Source organism: Myotis daubentonii, chromosome 1, assembly GCF_963259705.1.
Source record: "Myotis daubentonii chromosome 1, mMyoDau2.1, whole genome shotgun sequence".
NCBI lineage: Eukaryota > Metazoa > Chordata > Mammalia > Chiroptera > Vespertilionidae > Myotis > Myotis daubentonii.
This window is the reverse complement of record NC_081840.1, coordinates 63,348,045-63,373,600: the sequence shown is the minus strand read 5'-3', so window position 1 is coordinate 63,373,600 and position 25,556 is coordinate 63,348,045. Positions and strand designations below refer to the sequence as shown.

Here is a 25,556-nt window from a genome sequence, read left to right as displayed (position 1 = left end):
TCACATTTAACACAGGCTTTAGCTTCTTCACCTACACAATTAGGAATTTCAGCTGGATCAGTGGTTTTCAAACTGTGTGGAAAGTTGTTTGAAAAAAGACTGTTGCTGGATTACTTAAAGTACTTAAATATTAAATACTGAATTAGATATTAAATAGTAAATATTTTAAAAGAAAAATAACTACTAGACTAGATGACCCTTGTTCAGCTCTCATGTTACTCTATGACTAATTTCTGAAAGGTGATTAAGAACACGGAAATAACCATATAAATTAAGGTATATTGCAACAATCTAAAAGAGAAATCTTTGAAGATTAAATGTTTAAAAGCATTCTTATGTTCCCTCCAACCAGGCACACTATAATTTTCAAAAATGGAGAGATGGGCAAATTTCTATTGGGTCCCTCAAAAGAGTTTACATAGCTAAAAATTATGATTTCCCTTTTACCTAAGAGGGCAAATAGCACAAAATAATTCCCAAGTCACAGATCTAAAGTATACTTACTCCCAGAAACAATCAGATCCTAATTCAATCCTGAAAATGAACCTAGAACATTAGAAAACAAATAAAGGGGAAAAATAATATCGCTACAACATATTAGTTCCCTTTTAAGAGGATATGATATAAAATTTCAAAATTCACCCTTGTTTTATGCTCTTTTAATCTAATAAAATACTTATGAGTGGATATATATATATATATATATATATATATATATATATATTGCATGGAATGTCTCTGTATTAAAATAAAATACTGCTATTGTGGACATCATCCATTAGGGTGACCAGTGTCCCTTTTCTTTTTATTTATTTATTTTTATGTCTCCTTTTTCCCCCAATTGACCCCCCCCCCCCCCCAGTCATTCCCTCCCCAGGCAAGCCGCCACCACCCCAGTGTCTGTGTCCATTGGTTATGCTAATATGAATGCATACAAGTCCTTTGGTTGCTCTCTAACCGCCCCCCCCCCCCAACATTTATTGCTGGATCTTTTTTTTTTATTGTCTAAAGTTTTACATATGTCTTCTTTTTCCCCCAGTTGACTACCCCCCTCACCCCCAGCCATTCCCACCCCAGACAAGACCCCACCGCCCCAGTGTCTGTGTCCATTGGTTATGCTAATATGCATGCATACAAGTCCTTTGGTTGCTCTCTAACTCCCCGCCCCTACCATTTGTCGCTGGATCTATTCTTGTTCATCAAATTATGTTGATCATTATATCCCACATGAGTGAGATCATGTGATATTTATCTTTGTCCGACTGGCTTATTTCGCTTAGCATAATGCTCTCCAGTTCCAAACATGCTATTGCAAATGGTAAAAGTTCCTTCTTTTTTATAGCGGCATAGTATTCCATCGTGTAGACATACCACAGTTTTTTAATACGAGTGGTTATATTTTAATACAACTGATTTCTAGGAAATCCATAGATATTTCTGCTAAATTTAAAATCAGTCCTATTTCGCCATAATAGGTAGAGGTACTGTCCATACCTGGCTGACACCACCAGGAGCATACATTGTGGTAGCAAGGGCCAGGAGGGTATGTCCTTCCAACAGCATACTGCTTACACTGGCCTGGTTGCTGGGAATCAGTATTTGAGCATTCGCAAGGCTAGCCTGGAAGATCAGTTTAGGATCTGGAAAATAAAAGATTATGTTTTTCTCCTTAATGTAAATTAAGAATTATATAATTCTGAGAAAGAAAATTAATTTTAAGTCTCTCTAAAGGAAGAAGGACTTTCTAAATTTAAAAGCAATAGGAAAATATGACAAAGAGAAAAATGAAAGATTTGTCTATGTAAAAACAAAAACTTATATTAAAAACTAAAGGGTAGTGATGAACTAGGGGGAAGATTAACAACAGATGACAACCTAAGGATTAATGTCTTTAGCCAAGAGCGTATACAAAACAATGCCCCAAATACTAACAGATAAATGAACAAAAGAAAAAACCATTTTACAAAAGAGAAACTATAAATGTCCAACCATAAAAATATGTAATTCACTAACAATACAGAAATGCACATTAAAATAATTAGATGCCATATATCACCTATCAAAACAGTAATGATTTTAAAAAATAATCATCCTCAATCAGACAGCTGGACAGGGTGTGTAGAATAGCTGGGACTTATGGTACAAACCCCTTAGAAAGCAATCTGGTCTTATAGCAAGAATATTCAAAGTGTGTATAACCTTTGACCCAGTAATTTCATATCCAAAAACCTATCTAAAGAAATAATCTGGCCCTGGCAGGTTTGGCTTAGTGGATTAAAGCATTGGCCTGTGGACCAAAGGGTCCTGGGTTTGATTCTGGTCAAAGGCACATACGTCGGTTGCAGGTTCCTCCCCAGCCCAGGCCCTGGTCAGGGCGCAAGCAGGAGGCAACCAACTGATGTGTTTCTCTCACATCAATATTTCTCTCTGTCTTTCCCTCTCTCTTCCACTCTCTCTGAAATTCAATGGAAAAATATCCTCGGTTGAGGATTACAAAAAAAAAAAAAATCTGGAACAAGACAAAAATTTTATGTTCAAATATACTAAAGACTATTATTTACAGGAGAGAAAAAACAGTCTCAATGCTAATAAATGAGAGAGTAGTAAATTAAATGAATATATTCATACAAGGAAATATTATCAACACTAATAAAAGAGAAAAATGGTAATTGGCGTACGAGCTACCCTTTTCATTGGCTAATCAGGGCTATATGCAAATTAACTGCCAACTAAGATTGGCAGTTAACTGCCAACAAGATGGTGGTTAATTTGCATATGTAGGCACAATGCAGGGAGGCGAAAGGGAAAGCAGGAAGAAGCCCCCTGCCACGGACAGTGATCGGAAACCCAGGGGGGAGCTAAGAGCTGGGGGGCAGGGCAAAGGCGGCCCTGGGGCCGCCTTTGCCCTGCCCCCCAGCCATGATTGGAGAATCAGGCGCCTTTTCCGCCCTGGCCAGTGATAGCAGGAAGTAGGGGTGGAGCCAGCAATGAGAGCTGGACACGGTCGAAGCTGGCAGTCCCGGGAGCTAGGGGTCCCTTGCCTGGGCCTAAAGCGGAGCCCACAATCGTGGGGCTGCTGCAGCTGCGGGTCCCCGCTGCCCGGGCTGGATGCCTCAGCCAGAGACATCAGGCCTGGGCAAGGGGCCGATCCTGCGATTGGAGGGTGATGGGGGTCAACGCCTGAGGGCTCCCAGTATGTGAGAGGGGGCAGGCTGGGCTGAGGGACACTCCCCCCCCCCACACACCCAGTGCACGAATTTCGTGCACCGGGCCCCTAGTGTAAACATAAAATGGTCATTGTTTCCAAGTACACAGGAAAATTCTTATAATTACTATATGGGGGGAAAACAGAATACAAATACACAAATGTTTCTTTTTTTAAAAAAATATAAATGATTTTTTACAGAGAGGAAGAGAGAGGGATAGAGAGAAACATCGATCAGCTGTCTCCTGCACACCTCCTACTGGAGATGTGCCCGCAACCAAGGTACATGCCCTTGATCGGAATCGAACCTGGGACCTTTCAGTCCGCAGGCCGACGCTCTATCCACTGAGCCAAACCAGTTAGGGCCACAAATATTTCTTGTATCCCTAGCATTTATAGACTGTTGCAAGGTTAGAGCTCAATAAATATTTGTTAGATGAATGAAATACTATAGACCAAAAAGAGCATGAAGACAATAACTACAAAATACATTACAATATATCAAGAGCTACCTATGAATCTTCCTATCTACTATCTATCCATGGACATGTTATCTTCTCAATAGTTGTCTGTGGCTTCCAATTATTTATTTTTTTACAATAAACATATATTACTTTGTAATCAGCATCAAAAATAACAAACAAAACAAAAGAACACATTAGGAAAAAATTCTTCCTTTGGAAAGAAACTGGACATTACATAAAAGTGAAAGACTGGCTGTTCACATTCCTTGCCCTTTCCCTGAATCTCTGGAATAATACCCTCAGGGCTCACAGGGCAGTTCTATCCTATATAATAAAAGAGGAACATGCAAATTAACCATCCCTTTGCTACGCTCAAGCCATGCCCACCAGCCAATGAGGAGTATGCAAATTAACCTGACAAAGATGGTGGGTATTTTGCATACACAGAGCAGAGTGGGAGAGCCGGCAGCTTGGGGGGGGGGGGGGCGTGGCTCTCTCGGTTGCTCCCTCGGTCACTGGACAGAGAGCAGAGCAGGAGAGCCGGAGACCTGGGGGCATGTGGCTCCCTCGGTCGGGGAAAATCCAGAGGATGGGGAGCACCAGGAATTCTGGGAATAGTTTTGGTGGCAGCTCCAGGACTGGAAGCAGAAGCCCAGAGCGCGGGGAGCACCAGGAATGCTGGGAATCATAGTTCTGGTGGCAGACGGATCTAGACACTAGAGCAAATTGAGCCTGGAGCAAGTTACTATTGCAGTTGGGGATGGAGGGAAAGCAAAGGTGAGAGACATAAGTAAAATCAGAGTGCCTAGGAAAAATTAAAGAGAAGATATCCTAAAACTTTCAGGAAATCTCCACCAATGAAGCAAAGAAAAAAAAATGCCTGTATTATTCTGTGAGCAACAAACCAAACTGGGTTGGGGGGGGTCTCAGACAATTCACTCATATGATTGCAAAGACAGACAGAAATTCCCAGATTGGAGAGAGTGCAGGCTGGGCTGAGGGACCCCCCCTCCACCCCCTCCTGCCCAGTGCATGAATCTTCGTGCACCGGGCCCCTAGTCTGATTATAATCAGAGCAATGTTCTCTGTCAGCAGCTCTGCCACAGAAGATACAAGCCCACACACACTGTGCATATCTTTTCACTCCATCTGGAGTTCCTTCCTAAAAGACAGACTACTTCTTCATTGGAAAAGGGTGCCAATTTGCCGGAGAGCAGGAATTCAGCCTGTAATAAACTGGTAGGAAGAGAGATAGCCAAAAGGAATAGAGCAGGAGAGTGAGAGGGAAAGGAAACAACTATATACTGTCTGCTCTGCCTGGTTTTTCTTGGCTCGGAAGAGGTTAACAGTTTTGATCTTCTGCTTTTTAAACAAAGCTGGAGACTAGATTATAGTCATATATTTGTCTACAGCCAAATGATTTATTTAAAAAAAGTTCACAAGTTAAATGCCACTCAACAGACCAGTTATTTATTCAAAGAAATTTTTGTATTTAATAGAGTACCCATACCTGTTAAGTTACTAGAAACTTCTCGACACTGAACTAAAAATTCAAACCAGGGGTGAGTTTCATGTAATTCTTTTTTCCCCAAAAAGGAACAATTTGGAGGACTAAGCCTGTATATAAAACAAAAGAAAACAAACTCTCTGATTAACATGCAAGATAAGACAGATAATTACAACCATGTTTGCTCATGTAATAACTAGCTTTAAAAAAAGAATCTCGAAATTAAAAAGTAAATATAATATACTCCCAGTTGTGTTGTGTTTTACATATTCCTTATGATCTGGAAATAGAGGTAAATTTTAGAGACAGAGGTAATAATATTTAAACTGTGTTTATTACCATAATAAAATATTACCAGCTTTGTATAAGATTAACAGATACCTTGTACTTTAAAATACTTTGTATTTTATTATTTTTACAATAAAAACTCTTTAACATTTTCAAACTTAAGAGGTTTTTAAAACGCTTTACACAACTACAGAGAAGCTAGGACTAAGGAGTTAAGGTTCAGAATAGGTCTTTTGAAAATATGGCTTTTAGCCCTAACCGGTTTGGCTCAGTGGATAGAGCATCGGCCTGTGAACTGAAGGGTTCCAGGTTCAATTCCGGTCAAGGGCATGTACCTTGGTTGCGGGCACATCCCCAGTAGGGGGCGTGCAGGAGGCAGCTGATCGATGTTTCTCTCTCATTGATGTTTCTAACTCTATTCCTCTCCCTTCCTCTCTGTAAAAAATCAATAAAATATATTTTAAAAAAAGAAAAGAAAATATGGCTTTTAAATCATCTCTTGACAGTAGCTTTGGGAAAAACATCTCTGTGTGTAATTAAGCCTCAATGATATGAACCAGAAATATACCCAGTTTGAATTTCTTGCTTTTACTACACACATTTAAATGTTCTCATTAGCACACTGAAAGTGGGCTCTAGAATCAAACGTAAGTAGAATTAAATCTGACTCTGCCATTTACTAGCTGTGTGCCATAATAAGACACTTAGTGTCACTTGAAGCTTCAGTTTCCTCATCTGTCAAAAAGTAACCATTCATAGGGTTTTTGTGAAGATTAGTAAAATAATCTAAGTGCCAAGAACGTTGTAAGCACTCATATATTAGAGATTACTACTATTATTGTTATTACTGACCCAATAGCAATGAACACTGGCCACAGATATGATTCTGCAAGTTGATCTTAAGTAAGTATATGTTGGTGCATGTCTGTATAGCTATCGATCAATCCACCCACCCATCCATCCAAATGTAAATTTTAGAGCATATCTAACCTGCAGTGTTTATGAATTCAAAGTTGTTTAACATTTGCCTGGTAATGAACGTTACCAAAGAACTCCCAAGTTAACCTTTAGTCTCTTCCTCTCTTTTTAACTTTTAAAGCATTTCTTCCACTTCATTCTAATCTCTAGTTATTTAAAAGGTTAACAGAGAGCTTACAGATTTAACATCACCAAAACAAACAAACAAACAAAAAACCATGGTAAGCATTTAGTTGGATGTAGCATGAAACTAAAAGATGTACCAAGTGCTGCAGTGAGGGGAACTACTTCAGGAAGATCAGTATTCCTCCAGTGAATGCTCAATATTTTGCTCTTGTCACATTCAAGTATCATGTGCTCTTGTCACATGAGGACCTGCTCAAGGACAAATCACTCTCAGTACTTACTTGTAACAGTCGAGATAGACATAAAGAAGATACTGCAGGCTGTGTTCCAAACAATAAAGAATGAAGTGAGAATGGAAATCCCAACCTTCTTTGGACCTGTAGTTTTGAACAGGGAGGGTATCTTGCATCACACCCCCAATGCGGTTCAGTCTTAGGAGGAAGAGTTCAAAGTCTTCTAGTTCAGATATAAGAAAAATCCCATTCCTAAAGAGCAGGTTTAAGAGATGGCAAATTTAAGAAGTTGATAGATTCAGAGCACACCAAACCACTTCCATGAGTTTAAGTCTCAGCTACAGAAGGTCCTCACATAATGTTCTTTTGTTTCTCTCAATGCCATTTTGTCATAACTTACAATATTGATGAGATGCCAATGTAACTTAACTCTTGTTTTCATCAAGTAGCCTGTGGCAAAACTGTTTCATTATACGTCAATTCACTTAAAGTCACAAAACCGATTGACAACGTTAAGTAAGGACTTACTGTATTTTTTTAAAAGTATTTAAAAACTAAGACTGCCAATTTTTACTCTATAAATACCTTATGAGTCATATTTTGCTGGTTTCCAACAAAGGTTTCTGAATCACTGTAGTATTTAAAGGTAGTAATGACGGTCTTGAGTTATCTTAAATATTTCAAAAACCTAAACTAAGCTATCTACATTTTTTTTGGTTTTGGCTGGAACTATACAATCCAGTGTGTAACAGTGGTTAGCTTTTGAAGCTAGATGTTTTAAGCACTGAGAAATTCACCAAAATATACAAACAAAATGATGGAGAAACTAAAGCAGAATAATTTAAATAAACCAACTACTAAACAGTAGAAATCTGCATTGAAATATTATTTTTTACAAATTTACTGTTAAAAACATCATATACACCATATAAAGGAATACAGAAAATATATTATATGACCCAGCCGGTGTGGCTCAGTGGTTGAGCGTCAACCTATGAACCAGGAGGTCACGGTTAAACTCCCGGTCAGGGCACATGCCCGGGTTGTGGACTCCATCCCGGGAGGGGGCATGCAGGAGGTAGCCAATCAACATTTCCACCTCTCTGTCCCTCTTCCTTCCTCTTTCTCTAAAACCAATAAAAACATATTAAAAAATATATATAATATGAAGTTTAAAGAAATACCATGTTGCCTTAGCCAGTTTGGTTCAGTGGATAGAGAGGCCTGCAGACTGAAAGGTCCTGGGTTCAATTCCGGTCAAGGGCATATGCCTGGATTGCAGACTCAGTCCCCAGTAGGGGGTGTGCAGGAGGTAGCCAATCAATGATTCTCTCTCATCATTGATGTTTCTCTCCCTCTATGAAATCAATTTTATATATATAAAGATAAAAACCAAGAGGTTTTAAAAAGATAAAAACCAAAGGTAAAAGCTAATGGCTTTTATCATAAATAGATATTTTTAAAAAAAAGAAAAACCATGTAACCACCACCCAGATTATAGCACATTATACTTGGAAGCCCTTGTGGTATCCCTTCTCCACTGCATCTCATTTGCTAGCTTGACTTTTGTGATAACCATTCCCTTAGTTTTAGTCATAGTTTTAGCACTCATATATGTAATCTCAAATAATATATGGTTTGGTTTTGCCTATTTTAAACTTTATTTATAAATAAAACATTTGCCAGGTCTGCATGGCTCAGTTAGTTGAGTATTGTCCTGTGCACCAAAAGGTTGCCGGTTTGATTCCCGGTCAGGACACATACCTTGGTTGTGGGTTTGATCCCTGGTTGGGGGCATGTATGGAAGGCAACCAGTCGATGTTTCTCTTTCACATCAATGTTTCTCTCTCCCCTCCTTTCTCTAAGCATGTCCTCAGGTGAGGATGAAAAAACAAACAAAACAAACACATTCTGGTACATTATGGAACATTCTTCTACTCCACATTATGAAATATATCTATGTTGATACCTGTAGCTACAGTTTGTTAGTCTTGTTATATATTACACTGTATGATTATAATGCACTAGAGGCCTGGTGCATGAAATTCATGCACTCAGGGAGGTTGGGGGGGTCCCTCAGCCTGGCCTGCGCCCTCTTGCAGTCCAGGAGCCCTCAGGGGATGTCCGACTGCCGCTGAGGCAGGAGAGGCTCCTGCCACCACCACTGCATACACCAGCTGTGAGCCTGTAGGAGCGCACTGACCACCAGGGGGCAGCTCCTGTGTTGAGTGTCTGCCCCCTGGTGGTCAGTGCAGGTCATAGCAACCTGTCATTCCACTATTGAGCTAAAACTGGCTCTCTGATATCCCCCGAGGAGTCCCGGATTGCAAGAGGGCACAGGCCAGGCTGAGGGACCCCACCAGTGTATGATCGGGGCAGGGAGGGATACGGGAGGTTGGCCAGTCAGGGAGGGACCGCAGGAGGGCTCCAGGGCATGTGCGGCCCATCTCACTCAGTCCCAATGGGCCGGACCCCAGCAGCAAGCTAACCTACCAGTCAGAGCGTCTGCCCCCTGGTGATCAGAGCACGTCATAGTGATTGGTCGGCTGTCTGCCCCCTGGTGGTCAGTGCACGTCATAGGGAGCGGTTGAGCGGCCTTAGCATATCATTAGCATATTATGCTTTGATTGGTTGAACAGCCAACTGGCTACCTGGCCACTTAGCATATTAGGCTTTTATTATATAGGATTTTATTTATCTACTCTACCTTTGATGGCCATTGCAGTTGTTCCTAGATTTTTTTGGTAAAATAAATTCATGTTCCCATGACTATAAATGAGGAAGAGTACCTTTTTACATGTTTATTGGCTATTTTTGCTTCCTCTTTATGAAATGCCCAATTGTGGGGTATCTTCCCTTTCAGATCCAAGCTCTACTCTTCTCCTGCTTTATGTCCTTGAAAGCTCACCTCTATCAGTTGCTCAAGAAGACTCCAGTGCCCTCAGGCTTCTGTTTTTGTTTTGTTTTAAAATTTCTTTATTAAGGTATTACATATGTGTCCTTATCCCACCATCAGGCTTCTGTTTTGGTTTGCCCTAAGGGAGACCCCTACCAGGAGGTAAGAGTCAGAAAAAGATGGGGTGGGGATGCCTTAGCTCTCTCTGTGCTGGGTGACTGACACTCTCTCTTGATCTCACTAATTGTTCTCTTCCTTTGCCCCTTCAGGCCTTTTAGAAAGCATACACTACTCCCACGGTCATGAACATATTCTTCTGTATCTTCTAAAAGCTTTATAGTTTTACATTTGATATTTAAGTTTAAAAATCTACCTGGAATTGATTTTATGCATGATATAAGGCAGAGGGTTCAATTTAACTTTCTTCCATAAAACTATCATCCAGTCACCCCAGGTCCATTTGGTGAAAAGACTATTCAGTCCCCACGGTTCTGTGATGGTCCCTTTGTCATATATAAAGTGAACATATATAAGTCTGTTTCTATGCTCACTCTTCTGTTGTACTGGTATATTTGTCTATCCCTCCATTAACATTCCCAATGTCTTAATTGCTATAGCTTTAGAATAAGTTTTAATCTCTCAAGGGGCAAGTTCTTTTTTAAGGCTATTCTTGACCCTTGGCAGTTCTATATTAATATTTATAATCAGCTTATAACAATCCAGAAGAAATTCTGCTGGGATTTTTATTGAGATTGTACTATATCTAAAGATTATTTTGAGAAGAATTGATAGCAGGCTTATCTTATTCCAAATCTGAGAGAATGCTTGTGACTTTCACCATTAAGTATAATGTTAGCTAGAAGACTGTTTTTATTTTTTTAATCCTCACCCGAGGATATTTTCCATTGATTTTTTTTAGAGAGTGGAAGAGAGAGGGAAAGACAGAGAGAAATATTAGTTGCCTCCTGCACAAACCCTGACCAGGGCTCTGACCACACCCTCCCCCTGCCCTCGTTCCCCCCAGGGCCTAGGCCAGGGAGGAGCCTGCAACAGAGGTATGTGTCCTTTACTGGAACTGAACCCGGGATCCTTCAGTCTGGAAGCTGATGCTCTATCCACTAAGCCAAACCGGCTAGAGCTAGAAGATTGTTTTTTAGATACCCTTTTCAAGTTAAGGGAATTGCATCTGTTCTTAGTTTGCTAATGGCTTTTATCATAAATAGATAGATGTTGAATTTTATCAAATGCTTTTGTGTATCTATCAGGGTAGTATTTTTTCCCTTTAATCTGTTAATGTAGTAGATCTCAATAGTTCATTATTATCATAATTTATGTTAAATCACACATATATTAGCTTTTTATTTAATCAAATATTAACCAAAATAATTAATAAGCATACAAGTTATATGAAAGTTACTTTTAAGAAGAGAATTTACTGCAATGGGAAGAAGAATGACTACAAAGACAAGGGTAAAAAAAAAAATTAAAGCCGGCAAGTACTGGATTGGGCAAAGCTCTTAACTTCTCTGGATTCCACAACTTTAAGTTGGGTAAATAATACAGCTATACTTCCCCAATAAGTATAACTATAAAATAAAGTAATATATGGGAAGTTTAAGAAACTTAAAAAATTAACACATTTAAGTCTCCATATATTATTTTGATAGATTAGGTTGAACAATATGAAATAGCTGATTATTCATCCATTTTTGACCTACACAAATGGCAAATTCACATGGTTTGATCTAAGAGAATTATTTTTAGAAATTAATTAAAGTTTAAAGTCTTTCCTTACCACTTCAGAAGCTCCGACCCTGCACTAATTTCTTACCTGAGTAATCTTCTTTAGTTCAAGACCATACATAGCATATGGCTTCAGTGAGAACAGTGGGAGACGTTACTAAGCTCTTGCACTTGGGCCCTGTAGCTGCACCGACAGCTTACCATTTCCACACCAAAGCAAATATAGAATCTGAGAGCTTAGTCACTATGATGCTAAAAACATGTAATTTTAAAACCTTTCAATTTTAAAATACTATGAAACAATGTTCCATTGGATTCATGGCACTGCAAAGGAAACATTACAGAATTATTTCTTATTACTCTTCCCCACAATTATAGTACCTGGCCAGCTCATCTAAAATTTTATTCCTCATGTTGTTGTTGCAGCAAGTACTCTGATCAATAATATCAATAGTCAGAGGAGGCCATTTGTTCTGCTGAAGTGAAGAATAACTATTCTGGGTTTGAAATTCTCCAATCCACGAGGTAATGCTTAGCCAATCATGGCGAGCTGTGAGGTATCTCCAGAGGGCTTCAGGGGAATATGATTTATATTCTACATTAAGAACAAAATACATTTTAAAATAGCAATGAGTTATGATTATTGACACAAAGCTCAACACTAATCAACTGAGGAAATATGACAAAATGGACAAATATTTATATGTGAATATGCAGGCCCTTTTCTTCTTCTACTATTTTCCTCTTTTATGTTGCTGTTCATTTTATAATCAATATTCAGCTGGAGGAAGAGCAAAATGTTGCTTATTAGTACCGTTGTTAAATAAAACTTGGGAATTAGCTATCTGTTTCATTTATCTTTTCAGGTCTCTTTCCCCCTTTTCTTTTTCTTAATATAAATGAAAACTTTGGCTATAATAATAAACATGAATTTGACACCCTCTGAATTACCACTGTTTACCATTGTTAGTTATTCCCTGGAACCCCAATTGATATAGATCTTTAGTTTACACAAGAAGAAACTCAAAGACTATTGGGAAAAATAAAGAATGTCACTTTGAGGCAAACAACTCAGCCTTGAAGTCTCAATTTACTGAAACATACAACTTTTTTCTTTCACAAGTCCCTTACAGAAACCTTGAGATAAGAAGTCTTACAGACTTGAATTTTAAAGCAACTGATTTTTTCCCCCCCAAAGGAATTCTAAAATGGAGAGACAACAAAATATACTACAGCTTAATTTAATACTCATTCAGTATGTTCAGATTTCAGGCTTTCTCACACTTGCCTTCTGGATTTATCCTGGGAAGGAGGATAGATTCTTGTGTTAGTTGGTTCCACCACTGAGCCCAATTTAATGCAATTCTGTGGTTCTGTTTATTAAGTTTATCTTTATGATCGTATTTCAGGAATGAGTCCAAAACAGACTTGTGCTTGAAAAAGTCTTGCTCCATTACCCAATACCTGAAACAGTGATATAGTTTTTTTTTTTTAATTTTGAAGGAAAAAGCAGCATTTCTCTTTATCTGCTCAAAGACTATTATTCTTTTGGGGAACACATACTTTAATACTCATAATGTTATATTTATTATCTTAAAAATATATATCTGATTATGTGCATATTGAAAGAACAGGAAATTCCTGAGTGACTTCTGGGCAAGTTTTACCTTTATAGGGAATATAAGCTCAGTTCCACAGAAAAAATCTGTGCTCACTAACAAAAACTAAACACGATCTAAAATATTCTTCCCATGTTACCAAAAGGGGGCTAATGAGACTACCTGGGAAAGGACTGGATCTGCATATTTTCTTGCAAATGTTCTGAATAAAACTTCTCAACTTGATGCACAAAGTCTATAGTTCTTTTCTCTTTTTCAGAAAAAGAATTTTTTTCTTTTAAAATTTCAACCTTGAATAAAAAGTAAAGCAGTGACGTCACAAAAATCAAGTACATTGCAAAACAAATGTCATGAAATTACATGCCACTTAAGAATTGTATTTTGAATTTTTGAAGTAATGTATATATTCACACAAATTTTCCTTTACCACAAAGGCAAAGTGATCATTTAAAAAGATAAAGAAGTTGTCTTACTTTTACTTACTGGATATTAGTTGAATTTTAAAATAATTTATTTTTAAATTTCACCAGGTTTACTAGAAAATGTAAACTACATAGTCTCACCTTTACCTACCAAAAAGTCCCGTATATTTTTATCAGTTGTATAGAAGCATATCTTATGCAACTGGTCTTTTACATCAAAACCCTACAATAAACATAGAAAAAACTTAATTTTGTAATGGAGCTATTTTAAATATAAATATATATGTTATATACAGAAATACTCTGTTATACACATGTATAAAATTCCACAGCTTTCCTGCTCTTGTGAACATTCATTTTCTACATTTATAATATATATTTACTGCCTCTGCCTAAAGTCCTTAAGCATTTTGCCAGAATAAAGGCAGCACATTGAACAATTTAAGGTAATAACAGGCTACCATTGGACCAAAACTACAGGTATCTGCTATGATGGTTCACTTAAAAACAACAGTCAATACAAATAACAACTCTTACGTAGTTTCACTCCTCTACACTTCCAGAAAGTTGCCATGGCTAAGACCTTGACCATGAAGATTAGAGCCACAACTTAGTTTAGTCCAGGAGTCCTACCTCTAGGATTTCTCCTCCTTAAATGAAGTAAAACCATGGAGCACAAAGCAAAGATATAGGCTATTAGAAAATTCAAATGGAGGTGTAAGCGGTCACATACACAATATAGAATTTCCCCCAACAAATAATAAGATCCTGTGCAGGCTTGGCCTTGTGTGAATCCTTCGACGAAAAACACTGCCTACTTCTAACCAAAGTGCTAAGCCCAACAGAGAGCAAATGATGGAAACTTGAATCAAAAATATCTTCAAGAGCCCGGCCAGTGTTGTTCAGTGGTTGAGCGTCGACCTATGAACCAGGAGGTCACAGTTCCATTCCCGGTCAGGGCACACGCCCAGTTGCAGGCTTGATCCCTAGTATGGGATGTGCAGGAAGTAGCCGATCAATGATTCTCTCTCATCATTGATGTTTCTATCTCTCCCTCTTCCTTCCTCTCTGATATCAATAAAAATATATTTAAAAAATATATATCCTCAAGAAAGTTCTCAGTACCCAAAAACCATTTTAGTATCACTGTCATTATTTCCTACTAAAAGCTACACAAATTTCTCAGTCTGTGATACAACTATGAATACAAATCAATTCTTTTTTGGGGGGGAGGGGGAGTGTAAAATTTTGGCTTTATTATTTTCTATTCAGTAGGTCAACTCAAGCTCCTGTCTATATCTTGTGGGGTGGGGAAGGCCAGGCCTTGGTCAACTGTGGCCTTTCAAGTTACAAATCAGTAACTGCAGTCCAAAGGTGGCCAACACGTGTTGAGTTCATTGCATCATTGTAAACAGAGAAAAATCTATGTCTCCTCCTGACCAGACACCCAAAAGGTTATAAAAGAAATGTAACTAAGCTCCAATTTGAGCATTTGTACTAAAAAATTTAAGCTTCACCTTGACATTTTTAAAGGATTAAGGCCTTCCATGTTATAAAAATATTCATTCTACCACATCTACATAAAAAAGGCTGCACATTCTCATCATATCAGTATGTAGTTCCATTGCAACTCTGAGATAAATGACTCACACTGGCTGGAATCAAGTCTGATTTCCCAATGACCAGGGCAGTCATAAATAAATTCTTATATCAACCAGAAAACGGTATTAAGTACATAGAGATCTTCTCTTACTTTAAGGACTTTAAGATCAGACAAATGGATTATGTACTCACCATATTCTTTAAAAGTTCAGAGGCTTCCTTTACATTGCTCTTTTTCAAATTGTCAAAGACCAAATCGAGGCCTATTTTAATCAGCTCTTCGAGTCTTTGAGCAGAGTGACTGTTAATCCTGAAGAAAGTTTGTGCCTCTGGTATTTTGTTGTTTAAAATGGCATTGGCAATAACTTCCTAGGAAAAGGGGGGGAGGGGGGAATCCGCTTTTTAAGTTCCATTTTATGATTATCAACATGACTTACACATTTATTGAGGACCGATCCCACTACAGGACTTTTACTGAAAATCTACTACTACATTTGGGTCTTTGCACGGAGGATATAAAGTTCATTCAAAACACAGACCCTGCTGTCCAAGAGCTTTTAGACTAGTGGAAGACACACAAATAAAGTGCTGATTATAGTTCTGTATGATAAAGGAAAGGATACAGGTGTCACCCAAGGTTCTAGAGAGGAGGGTTCAGAAGAGAATCATCTAAATAAGAGAAAAGAAGACAAGAGTTCCAAAAAGAGGGAAAATTATGTGCAGATGTGCAGAGGCATAAAGACAAGAAACAGCATCAAGTCTTCAGGGAACTCCAAATTACTCAATAAAACGGGGGGGGGGGGGGGGGAGCGGGCGGCGGAAAGCTGGGGAGAGTAGCAGATAAGACTTGAGAGAAAAGCAGAGGAGCAGAGGTTCCATCTTGAAGCGCATTGTGTATGAGATGGATTTTATCCTGAAACTCATGTGGAACACTTAAGGATCTTAAAAGCGTGAGATGGTATAATCATATATTAATACACATATATGTATATATATCAGGAAGAATATTCAGGCAGCAATGTGGAGAATGAACTGAAAGGGATTCAAGGTCAAGACAGTAAGGCATTAGGTTACTGCAATAATATGAGTAAGAAGAAATCAAGCATAAATTGAAGGCCTAAACCCAAGAGAGAATAGAAAGGAAGTAAATCCTATCAAATCATGTGCAAAATTGTGTGTATGTGCACACGCATACATTAAAGTGTATGTTTTTAGAGGCAGAATGCAAGTAGTTAGACTATAATCTCCCTCGGAATTAAAAACCAGTGATTTTGAGTAAAAAGAGCAGAGGACCATGGATTGAGCCTTGGAGACATTAAAGGGGGGTGCAAAGTGGGGAAGAGAAGGTGAAACCTGCAAAGGAGACTGGAAAAGAGAAGCCAAATAAAGTAGAAAAAAAAATCAAGTAATTTTTGGTTAGAGAATAAATAAGAGATACAGAAAATGCAGTTACACTAGGTACTTTACTTCCCCATGTCTCCACCCCAAGAACAGCAGTCCTTTGAACCTGGCAGCCTTTCAACCTTATCACTTTCACTCCCTACTGATACTGATCAGCTGGGTTAAGTTATTTTGGCCTTTGACTCTCCAAGTGGTTGGAGGGATTCTTTCAGTCCTAGTCTAGTACACTAGACTAGTTTGGTTGTGTTAACCTCTATTATAAAAAGAAAGGCAAGCAAATGAGCACAGAAAATTTAACTGGCAAAATACCTTAACTAGAATCTGAGATAGGACTCAAATCAAGTATGCTTCCAGGTGATAATGTCATAAAATAAAAGTTTCCTAAGACTGAATCACCAGCAGCAATTCAAATATCAGGCAGAATGCATAAGTCCAAATGTCAGGCCCTTGCCCAGCCAGTGTTGCTCAGTGGTTGAGTGTCAACCTATAAACCAGGAGGTCACAGTTCCATTCCCGGTCAGGATACATGCCCAGGTTGCGAGCTTGATCCCCAGTAGGTGTGTGTAGGAGGCAGCCAATCAATGATTCTCTCTCGTCATTGATGTTTCTCCCTCTCTCTTTCTCTTCCTCTCTGAAATCAATAAAAATATTTTTTAAAAAACAAACAAAAGTCCAGCAGGCTAGAGCAGAGAGAGGAGAGAAGGGTTTCTTTGGGGTGACAGGGAGCCCATAACTAGTCCCAGCTAAAAGCAGTGCCTGCCTCCCTGATTTTACACTGGATCACCAGATTCCTCCCCAATTCCCCCTACTTTTTATACAAATGCTCTTTGATGACATTTGTAAGAATGGGTGGGAGAGTCCCTGTGGGTAGGGGAGGGAAACAAGCCCCTTTGGGCATAGCCTTAATGGATGGATGGAGTGCACAGGACAGTTTGGGGACAGATTACCACAGGAAATGTGCAGAATGGGAATGGGGGAAGGCGAGGACCCTAGAGATCTACACTAATAAAAGACAAAGATGCTAATTGACTGTATCTTTGCTACGCCCATTAGCCAATCAGAAGAGTATGCAAATTAACCCAACAAAGATGGCCGTTGAATTTGCATACTGTGATCCGCTGCCCGCCCCGCCGCCATCCGGGCCTGCCATCTGTGACCCGGGGCAGCGGGGTGGGACAGCGTGAGCCGCCGCCCACCCTGCCGCCATCCAGGCCTGCCATCTGTGACCCGGGGAGGTGGGGCAGGCACAACGAGATTGGGCCTGCCATCTACCACCCAGGGAGCGGGCCTAAGCCAGCAGGTGGTTATCTCCCGAGGGGTCCCAGACTGTGAGAGGGCACAGGTCGGGCTGAGGGACACCACCCCCCCCCCCCGCCAGTGCACAAATTTTTGTGCACTGGGCCTCTAGTACTATAATAAAAAGGTCAGGTCTCTGCCCTAACCGGTTTGCTCAGTGGAGAAAGCATCGGCCCTCAGACTGAAGGGTGCTGGGTTCAATTCCAGTCAGGGGCACATACCTTCAGTTGCAGGCTTGATGCTCAGCCCTGGTTGGGGTGCCGTGGGAGGCAACCAATCGATGTCTCTCTCACCTCAATGTTTCTCTCTCTCTCTGCCTCTCCCCCTCCCTTCCACTCTCTCTAAAAATCAATGGAGAAATATCCTTAGGCGAGGATTAAAAACAAACAAACAAAACCCACAAAATAAAATAAGTAAATAAAAAATACATATAAAAAACAAAGATTTAATGGCCCTAGCCATTCAGGGAGTGTTGCTCATGGGTTTGGGGTTGGGTATTTGTCACTGAAGCCAAGTAGGAGATGTGGCACTAAGAGGGAGCTTATCTGTATTCTGAATTAAATAACAAAGCTTGTAAACATAAATTTGAAGTTGTGCCCGAAGATTTCCAAATCTACAAAACTTAAAGCCCTTGCCAAAGTTTTTGAATCACAGTATAGAGTCTAAATTCTGTTTCCTCTATTGTTTTCTAAGATCCTATGAATCTGGCAAATAAAAGAAGTGATAATTACTCATATTTACCTCAATGCTGAGTTTCTCCCATATAGTGCTCTCCTTTACTTTGGGGACATTTTCATTTACATCATATTCATCTACAGCATCTGTTAGCTTCCAAGGAAACTTTATCATGAAGGTTCTAAGTTCATTAATGTAGCTGGTCAAAATGTTCACGCCTTTCTGTAGATGTTCATCTAACTCTATGGAAAACACCAACATAACAACTTCATATACACATAAAAATATGTGTGTGTATATATAGAGAGAATATATCAACAGCTGTTATGAAGAATTCTAGAAAATCCAAAATTCAAACTCAGTGTTTTTAAAATTTCAAACAAAAAAAATCTGAGCTTTTTCCTATTTACAATTAGTTCTGTGATTTAATATAACCCCTCTCACAATGATTAGTCCTTTCTGCCAACTTTCCCAGTGTTAGAGCCCATATTACTTACTCAGCTACATATTGATTTTACCCCACTTCAGTAAATAACACTCCATTGGCTTATGTACTCTCATGCAATACGCTCACTTATATCTCTGTTCTAACACAGGAATCGGAGAATTGCACCCTTCTTTGCTGCTATTCTTACCTTCACTGTGAATAAAAAGCTCCTTTATTTGCTTGTTAAGGAAGGACAGTGTAAGATTAAGTAATTGTTCTGAAAAGTTTTTGCTTTGGGTTTCAGAATTACTTTCTCTAATTGCTGAGCAAAGTAAATCCAATGCTGGTGTCAGCTCTTCCACATCTGAGAAAGAATGAAAGAAATTAATTAACATGAACAACACCAGGATATTCCCAATAAAAATAACATATCCAAAAATACCATGTTGCAATATTTTAAAACATAAAACGAGGACCGCCCAGCCAGTGTGGCTCAGTGGTTGAGCACCGACCTATGAACCAGGAGGTCACAGTTCAATTTCCAGTCAGGGCACATGCCCCTGTTGTGGGCTCAATCCCCAGTAAGGGTCATGCAGGAGGTAGCCGATCAATGATTCTCATCATTGATGTTTCTATTTCTCTCTCCCTCTCCCTCTCCCTCTCCCTTCCTCTTTGAAATCAATAAAAAAATATTTTTAAAAAAAGAAAAACAAGGACTAATGTCTAATTCTCAAAAAAGCTTACAAAACTTTTATAAAATTTTACTATCTGCAAACTTTAGTGATTCTACTTACTACTAGTCATTATTTACTGGTACTGTATTACAATAACTATCATTTTGCCACCTACTGTATCTTAAGTTTTATAAATGCTATATCATTTATTGCTTTCAACAACCTGAGAGGTAAATGTTGCGGCTACATTTCTATAGATGAGGAAACTAAGGTTCAGAAAGAATAAATAACTTGCCCAAGCTAATTTGGAAAGTAAACAGCAGTCAAAATTTGAAGTTAAGCCTGTCTGATTCCAAAACCATTACCTTAAACATGCAGGTGAAAGCAAGGAATATGTGCCCCTGAATCTCCAATTTGTCAGCTACAGGCCCTAATAAAGTGATTCCTGTTTATCTCAGCATCAGCTCTAGGACTTTATCTGTGTGAATGACAAGGATGGGAAACATGGATTTCCTCTGGGAGAGCAGATAAAGCTATTCCCAGGCTCCTTATTTCCCGACTCTTCCCCCTATCCTTTAGGGCAGAGCAATGCAGGTGACAGTGAATTGATGAGAAATCACGGACCGCCAAAAAGCAGTAGTGTATAACAACCATATAATCACTGATGGTCCAGGCCACTCATCTACCTAAATCCCATGTGAGGCTATCATGGCAGCCGAGGAGGAGCCATGGCAAGAAGAATTATTATTGGCAATACAACCACAACACAATTATTGGACTAATACAACATGATAATATTTCTTATGTGTTAATCCTGTAAACCAAAAGTATAAATAAACATTATGAGCTGTTTGAACCCAAGAATATTTCCTAAGCATGGACATTTTTTAAAAATATGTTTTTATTGATTTTAGAGAGAAAAGAAGGGAGCAGGAGAGAGAGAAATATCTATGCGAGAAAGAAACATCGATTGGTTGCCTCCTGCACATCCCCTATTGGGGATCAAGTCCGTAACACAGGCATGTGCCCTAATCAGGAATTGAACCTGTGACATGTTGGTGCATGGGACTATACTCAACCAACTGAGCCACATCGGCCAGGGTGGTATGGAAATTTTTGACAGGATCAAATGTCAAGGACCATTTGGCATGAACCAATATGCTCATGGAGGTTTATGACAGGACCAATTTTCAAGGACCTTTGGATTTGGACCAAATGTCTCTGGATATTTTGGACAGAATCAAATGTTCGCTAATCCCATAAATAATTAGCATATCTATTATTAACAAGAAAGATGTCTATAATATGTCATCAATTAAATATATTACCTATATATATATAAAAGCCTAAGAGACCAAATGACCGAACGACTGGTTGCTATGACGCACACTGACCACCAGTGGGCAGATGCTCATTACAGGAGCTTCCCCCTAGTGGTCAGTGTGCTCTCCCCAGCAGGAGCGCCAAATGCAAGGCTCACGATTGGGGAGAACAGCTGCAGCAGCATGAGCCTCTCTCACCTCTGTGGCAGCGCTACGAAGCAGCGGCAGAGGCAGATGCAGTGGGGCTGCGATGAGTGGGAGCAGTGCGGCTCCTCCCCAGCTGCCCGCCACTTCACACACTACTACATCCCCCCAGGGGTCCTGGATTGTGAGAGGGTGCAGGCCAGGCTGAGGTACCCCACCAGTGCATGAATCCGTGCACCGGGCCTCTACTAAGATTATAAACCTTTTGTATGGGGGAAACATATTTGTTACCCTAGCCTATGAGAATAGATCTATATGGCTACCTGGCCCAAGAATAAAAGCAAGCTTTTCTGTTTATTAAAAAGGAAAGCCCAAATCTTGAAAAGTATTGGTAATACAGCAGATGAGTCAGGCTGAAAATTCTTATAAAAAATCCCAATCCATAACTCAGCCAGCTGCACTGTCACTGTACATCTCAGGCAGCTCTGCACTCACTGTACATCTCAGGCAGCTCTGCACTGTCACTATACATCTCATCCAGCTCTGCACTCACTGTACATCTCAGGCAGCTCTGCACTGTCACTGTACATCCCAGGCAGCTCTGCACTCACTGTACATCCCAGGCAGCTCTGCACTGTCACTGTGCATCTCAGGCAGCTCTGCACTGTCACTGTGCATCCCAGGCAGCTCTGCACTGTCACTGTACATCTCAGGCAGCTCTGCACTGTCACTGTGCATCCCAGGCAGCTCTGCACTGTCACTGTACATCCCAGGCAGCTCTGCACTGTCACTGTAGATCCCAGGCAGCTCTGCACTGTCACTGTGCATCCCAGGCAGCTCTGCACTGTCACTGTGCATCTCAGGCAGCTCTGCATTGTCACTGTACATCTCAGGCAGCTCTGCACTGTCACTGTACATCCCACGCAGCTCTGCACTGTCACTGTATATCCCAAGCAGCTCTGCACTGTCACTGTAGATCCCAGGCAGCTCTGCACTGTCACTGTGCATCTCAGGCAGCTCTGCACTGTCACTGTGCATCCCAGGCAGCTCTGCACTGTCACTGTGCATCTCAGGCAGCTCTGCAATGTCACTCTACATCCCAGGCAGCTCTGCACTGTCACTGTACATCCCAGGCAGCTCTGCACTGTCACTGTACATCCCAGGCAGCTCTGCACTGTCACTGTACATCCCAGGCAGCTCTGCACTGTCACTGTACATCCCAGGCAGCTCTGCACTGTCACTGTACATCCCAGGCAGCTCTGCACTGTCACTGTACATCTCAGGCAGCTCTGCACTCACTGTGCATCCCAGGCAGCTCTGCACTGTCACTGTACATCCCAGGCAGCTCTGCACTGTCACTGTCCATACCAGGCAGCTCTGCACTGTCACTGTACATCCCAGGCAGCTCTGCACTGTCACTGTGCATCCCAGGCAGCTCTGCACTGTCACTGTACATCCCAGGCAGCTCTGCACTGTCACTGTGCATCCCAGGCAGCTCTGCACTGTCACTGTACATCCCAGGCAGCTCTGCACTGTCACTGTACATCCCAGGCAGCTCTGCACTGTCACTGTACATCCCAGGCAGCTCTGCACTGTCACTGTACATCCCAGGCAGCTCTGCACTGTCACTGTACATCCCAGGCAGCTCTGCACTGTCACTGTACATCCCAGGCAGCTCTGCACTGTCACTGTACATCTCAGGCAGCTCTGCACTCACTGTGCATCCCAGGCAGCTCTGCACTGTCACTGTACATCCCAGGCAGCTCTGCACTGTCACTGTACATCTCATCCAGCTCTGCAATGTCACTCTACATCTCAGGCAGCTCTGCACTGTCACTGTACATCCCATGCAGCTCTGCACTCTCACTGTACATCTCAGGCAGCTCTGCACTGTCACTGTACATCTCAGGCAGTTCTGCACTGTCACTGTACATCTCAGGCAGCTCTGCACTGTCATTGTACATCTCAGGCAGTTCTGCACTGTCACTGTACATCTCAGGCAGCTCTGCACTGTCACTGTACATCTCAGGCAGCTCTGCACTCTCACTGTACATCTCAGGCAGCTCTGCACTGTCACTGTGCATCTCAGGCAGCTCTGCAATGTCACTCTACATCCCAGGCAGCTCTGCACTGTCACTGTACATCCCAGGCAGCTCTGCACTGTCACTGTACATCCCAGGCAGCTCTGCACTGTCACTGTACATCCCAGGCAGCTCTGCACTGTCACTGTACATCCCAGGCAGCTCTGCACTGTCACTGTACATCCCAGGCAGCTCTGCACTGTCACTGTACATCTCAGGCAGCTCTGCACTCACTGTGCATCCCAGGCAGCTCTGCACTGTCACTGTACATCCCAGGCAGCTCTGCACTGTCACTGTACATCTCAGGCAGCTCTGCACTGTCACTGTACATCTCAGGCAGCTCTGCACTGTCACTGTCCATACCAGGCAGCTCTGCATTGTCACTGTCCATCTCAGGCAGCTCTGCACTCACTGTATATCCCAGGCAGCTCTGCACTCACTGTATATCCCAGGCAGCTCTGCACTGTCACTGTACATCTCAGGCAGCTCTGCACTCACTGTACATCCCAGGCAGCTCTGCACTGTCACTGTGCATCCCAGGCAGCTCTGCACTGTCGCTGTGCATCCCAGGCAGCTCTGCACTGTCGCTGTACATCCCAGGCAGCTCTGCACTGTCACTGTACATCTCAGGCATTTCTGCATTGTCACTCTACATCTCAGGCAGCTCTGCACTGTCACTGTACATCCCATGCAGCTCTGCACTCTCACTGTACATCTCAGGCAGCTCTGCATTGTCACTGTACATCTCAGGCAGTTCTGCACTGTCACTGTACATCTCAGGCAGCTCTGCACTGTCATTGTACATCTCAGGCAGTTCTGCACTGTCACTGTACATCTCAGGCAGCTCTGCATTGTCACTGTACATCTCAGGCAGCTCTGCACTCTCACTGTACATCTCAGGCAGCTCTGCACTGTCACTGTACATCTCAGGCAGGTCTGCATTGTCACTGTACATCTCAGGCAGCTCTGCACTCTCACTGTACATCTCAGGCAGCTCTGCACTGTCACTGTACATCTCAGGCAGTTCTGCATTGTCACTGTACATCTCAGGCAGCTCTGCACTCTCACTGTACATCTCAGGCAGCTCTGCACTGTCACTGTACATCTCAGGCATTTCTGCATTGTCACTGTACATCTCAGGCAGCTCTGCACTGTCACTGTACATCTCAGGCAGTTCTGCATTGTCACTGTACATCTCAGGCAGCTCTGCACTGTCACTGTACATCTCAGGCAGGTCTGCATTGTCACTGTACATCTCAGGCAGCTCTGCATTGTCACTGTACATCTCAGGCAGCTCTGCACTCTCACTGTACATCTCAGCCAACTCTGCACTGTCACTGTACATCTTAGACAGTTGCAAGGGCACAGAATTTTTCAAATAAAAATTTTCTATTTTGTACAAAAACCTTCTGAATTTGAAAGAGCATCTCTTCCTTTATACTAAAAATATGAAACACAGTACAGGACATGAACAATAAACACCCCACTTAGAACATTTATATGTTCTCACAACTCAAGTTTCCACCAACTAAATGAAATCTCATGACTGAGTTTCGGTAAATAAATAAGTCATCAGAAAATACAATGATAATTTGGAAGTGATTAAAAAGATAAAATGAGCTGACTGTGTGCTCAGTAGTTAAAGTGTCAGCTGGTGCACTGAAGGGTCATGGGTTTGATTCCTGGTTAAGGGCACACACCTGGGTTGCAGGTTCAATCCCTAGCCCCAGTTAGGGCACCTGCAGGAGGCAACCAATCGATGTGTCTCTCTCACATCAATGTGTCTTTCTCTCTCCTTCCTCCCCCCTTTTTCTCTCTCTAAAAAAAATCAATGAAAAAAATACCCTCAGGTAAGGATTAACAACAACAAAAAGATAAAATAGTAAACACAAATGTAGACATCTTTCTTTTACTTACTTCTTAAATATAATTGTGATGGAAAGTGATCAAACTGATCAGGTACAGAAGATTTTGGGGATGGATTCAAAAGATTTTCCTTGCTCTTCAAAAAGAAATCTACTGTGTCCAGCTGACGATTTTCTATTCCTGCCTGAAATGGGAGAAAAAAATTACAATAGGAAAAATGGTGGGAAACAAAAAAATATTTTTAAACTTCAGAACTTAAATGTGCTGAGACTGAAGACACAAACCTATCTTTATCTTGCTCCAGGAGTGTGGGAAACCGCCTATTGTCTTCACTAGCAGAGAGGTGTAGACAGAGAACCCGGGAGGCTGGCGACCTTTGAAGCCCTAGCAAAGGTCAGAGCTGTGCACCAACTCTGTTAATCCAGGTAATGGTAGCCGAAGCAACCTCCCCACCTTTAGTCATGTAAATCCTTATTGATAAGATAGTCTGTGTGTCACTGGAACCTCCTGCCTGAGGGCGAAACTATGGGTGGATCCCAAACCAAATAAAAGGCTGGTGCGGCCTGAGCACCAGGGGAAGTCCTTCC

The 25,556-nt window shown here is 41.1% G+C and overlaps 1 protein-coding gene across 2 annotated transcripts in view; it reads right to left on the bottom strand.

The window, feature by feature from the left end:
- The window catches only part of SPG11 (SPG11 vesicle trafficking associated, spatacsin), a 106,974-nt gene that overhangs the window by 64,809 nt on the left and 16,609 nt on the right, over positions 1 to 25,556 (bottom strand). For both annotated transcript variants that reach the window (XM_059702725.1, XM_059702736.1), the window contains 11 exons: positions 25,021 to 25,153; positions 19,091 to 19,246; positions 18,522 to 18,697; positions 15,276 to 15,452; positions 13,633 to 13,704; positions 13,222 to 13,349; positions 12,729 to 12,904; positions 11,822 to 12,035; positions 6,850 to 7,053; positions 5,180 to 5,286; positions 1,495 to 1,640 (listed from right to left, as the gene is read on the bottom strand). In XM_059702725.1, the coding sequence (XP_059558708.1) occupies positions 1,495 to 1,640; positions 5,180 to 5,286; positions 6,850 to 7,053; positions 11,822 to 12,035; positions 12,729 to 12,904; positions 13,222 to 13,349; positions 13,633 to 13,704; positions 15,276 to 15,452; positions 18,522 to 18,697; positions 19,091 to 19,246; positions 25,021 to 25,153 (1,689 nt within the window). The remainder of the gene's footprint in view (positions 1 to 1,494; positions 1,641 to 5,179; positions 5,287 to 6,849; positions 7,054 to 11,821; positions 12,036 to 12,728; positions 12,905 to 13,221; positions 13,350 to 13,632; positions 13,705 to 15,275; positions 15,453 to 18,521; positions 18,698 to 19,090; positions 19,247 to 25,020; positions 25,154 to 25,556) is intronic.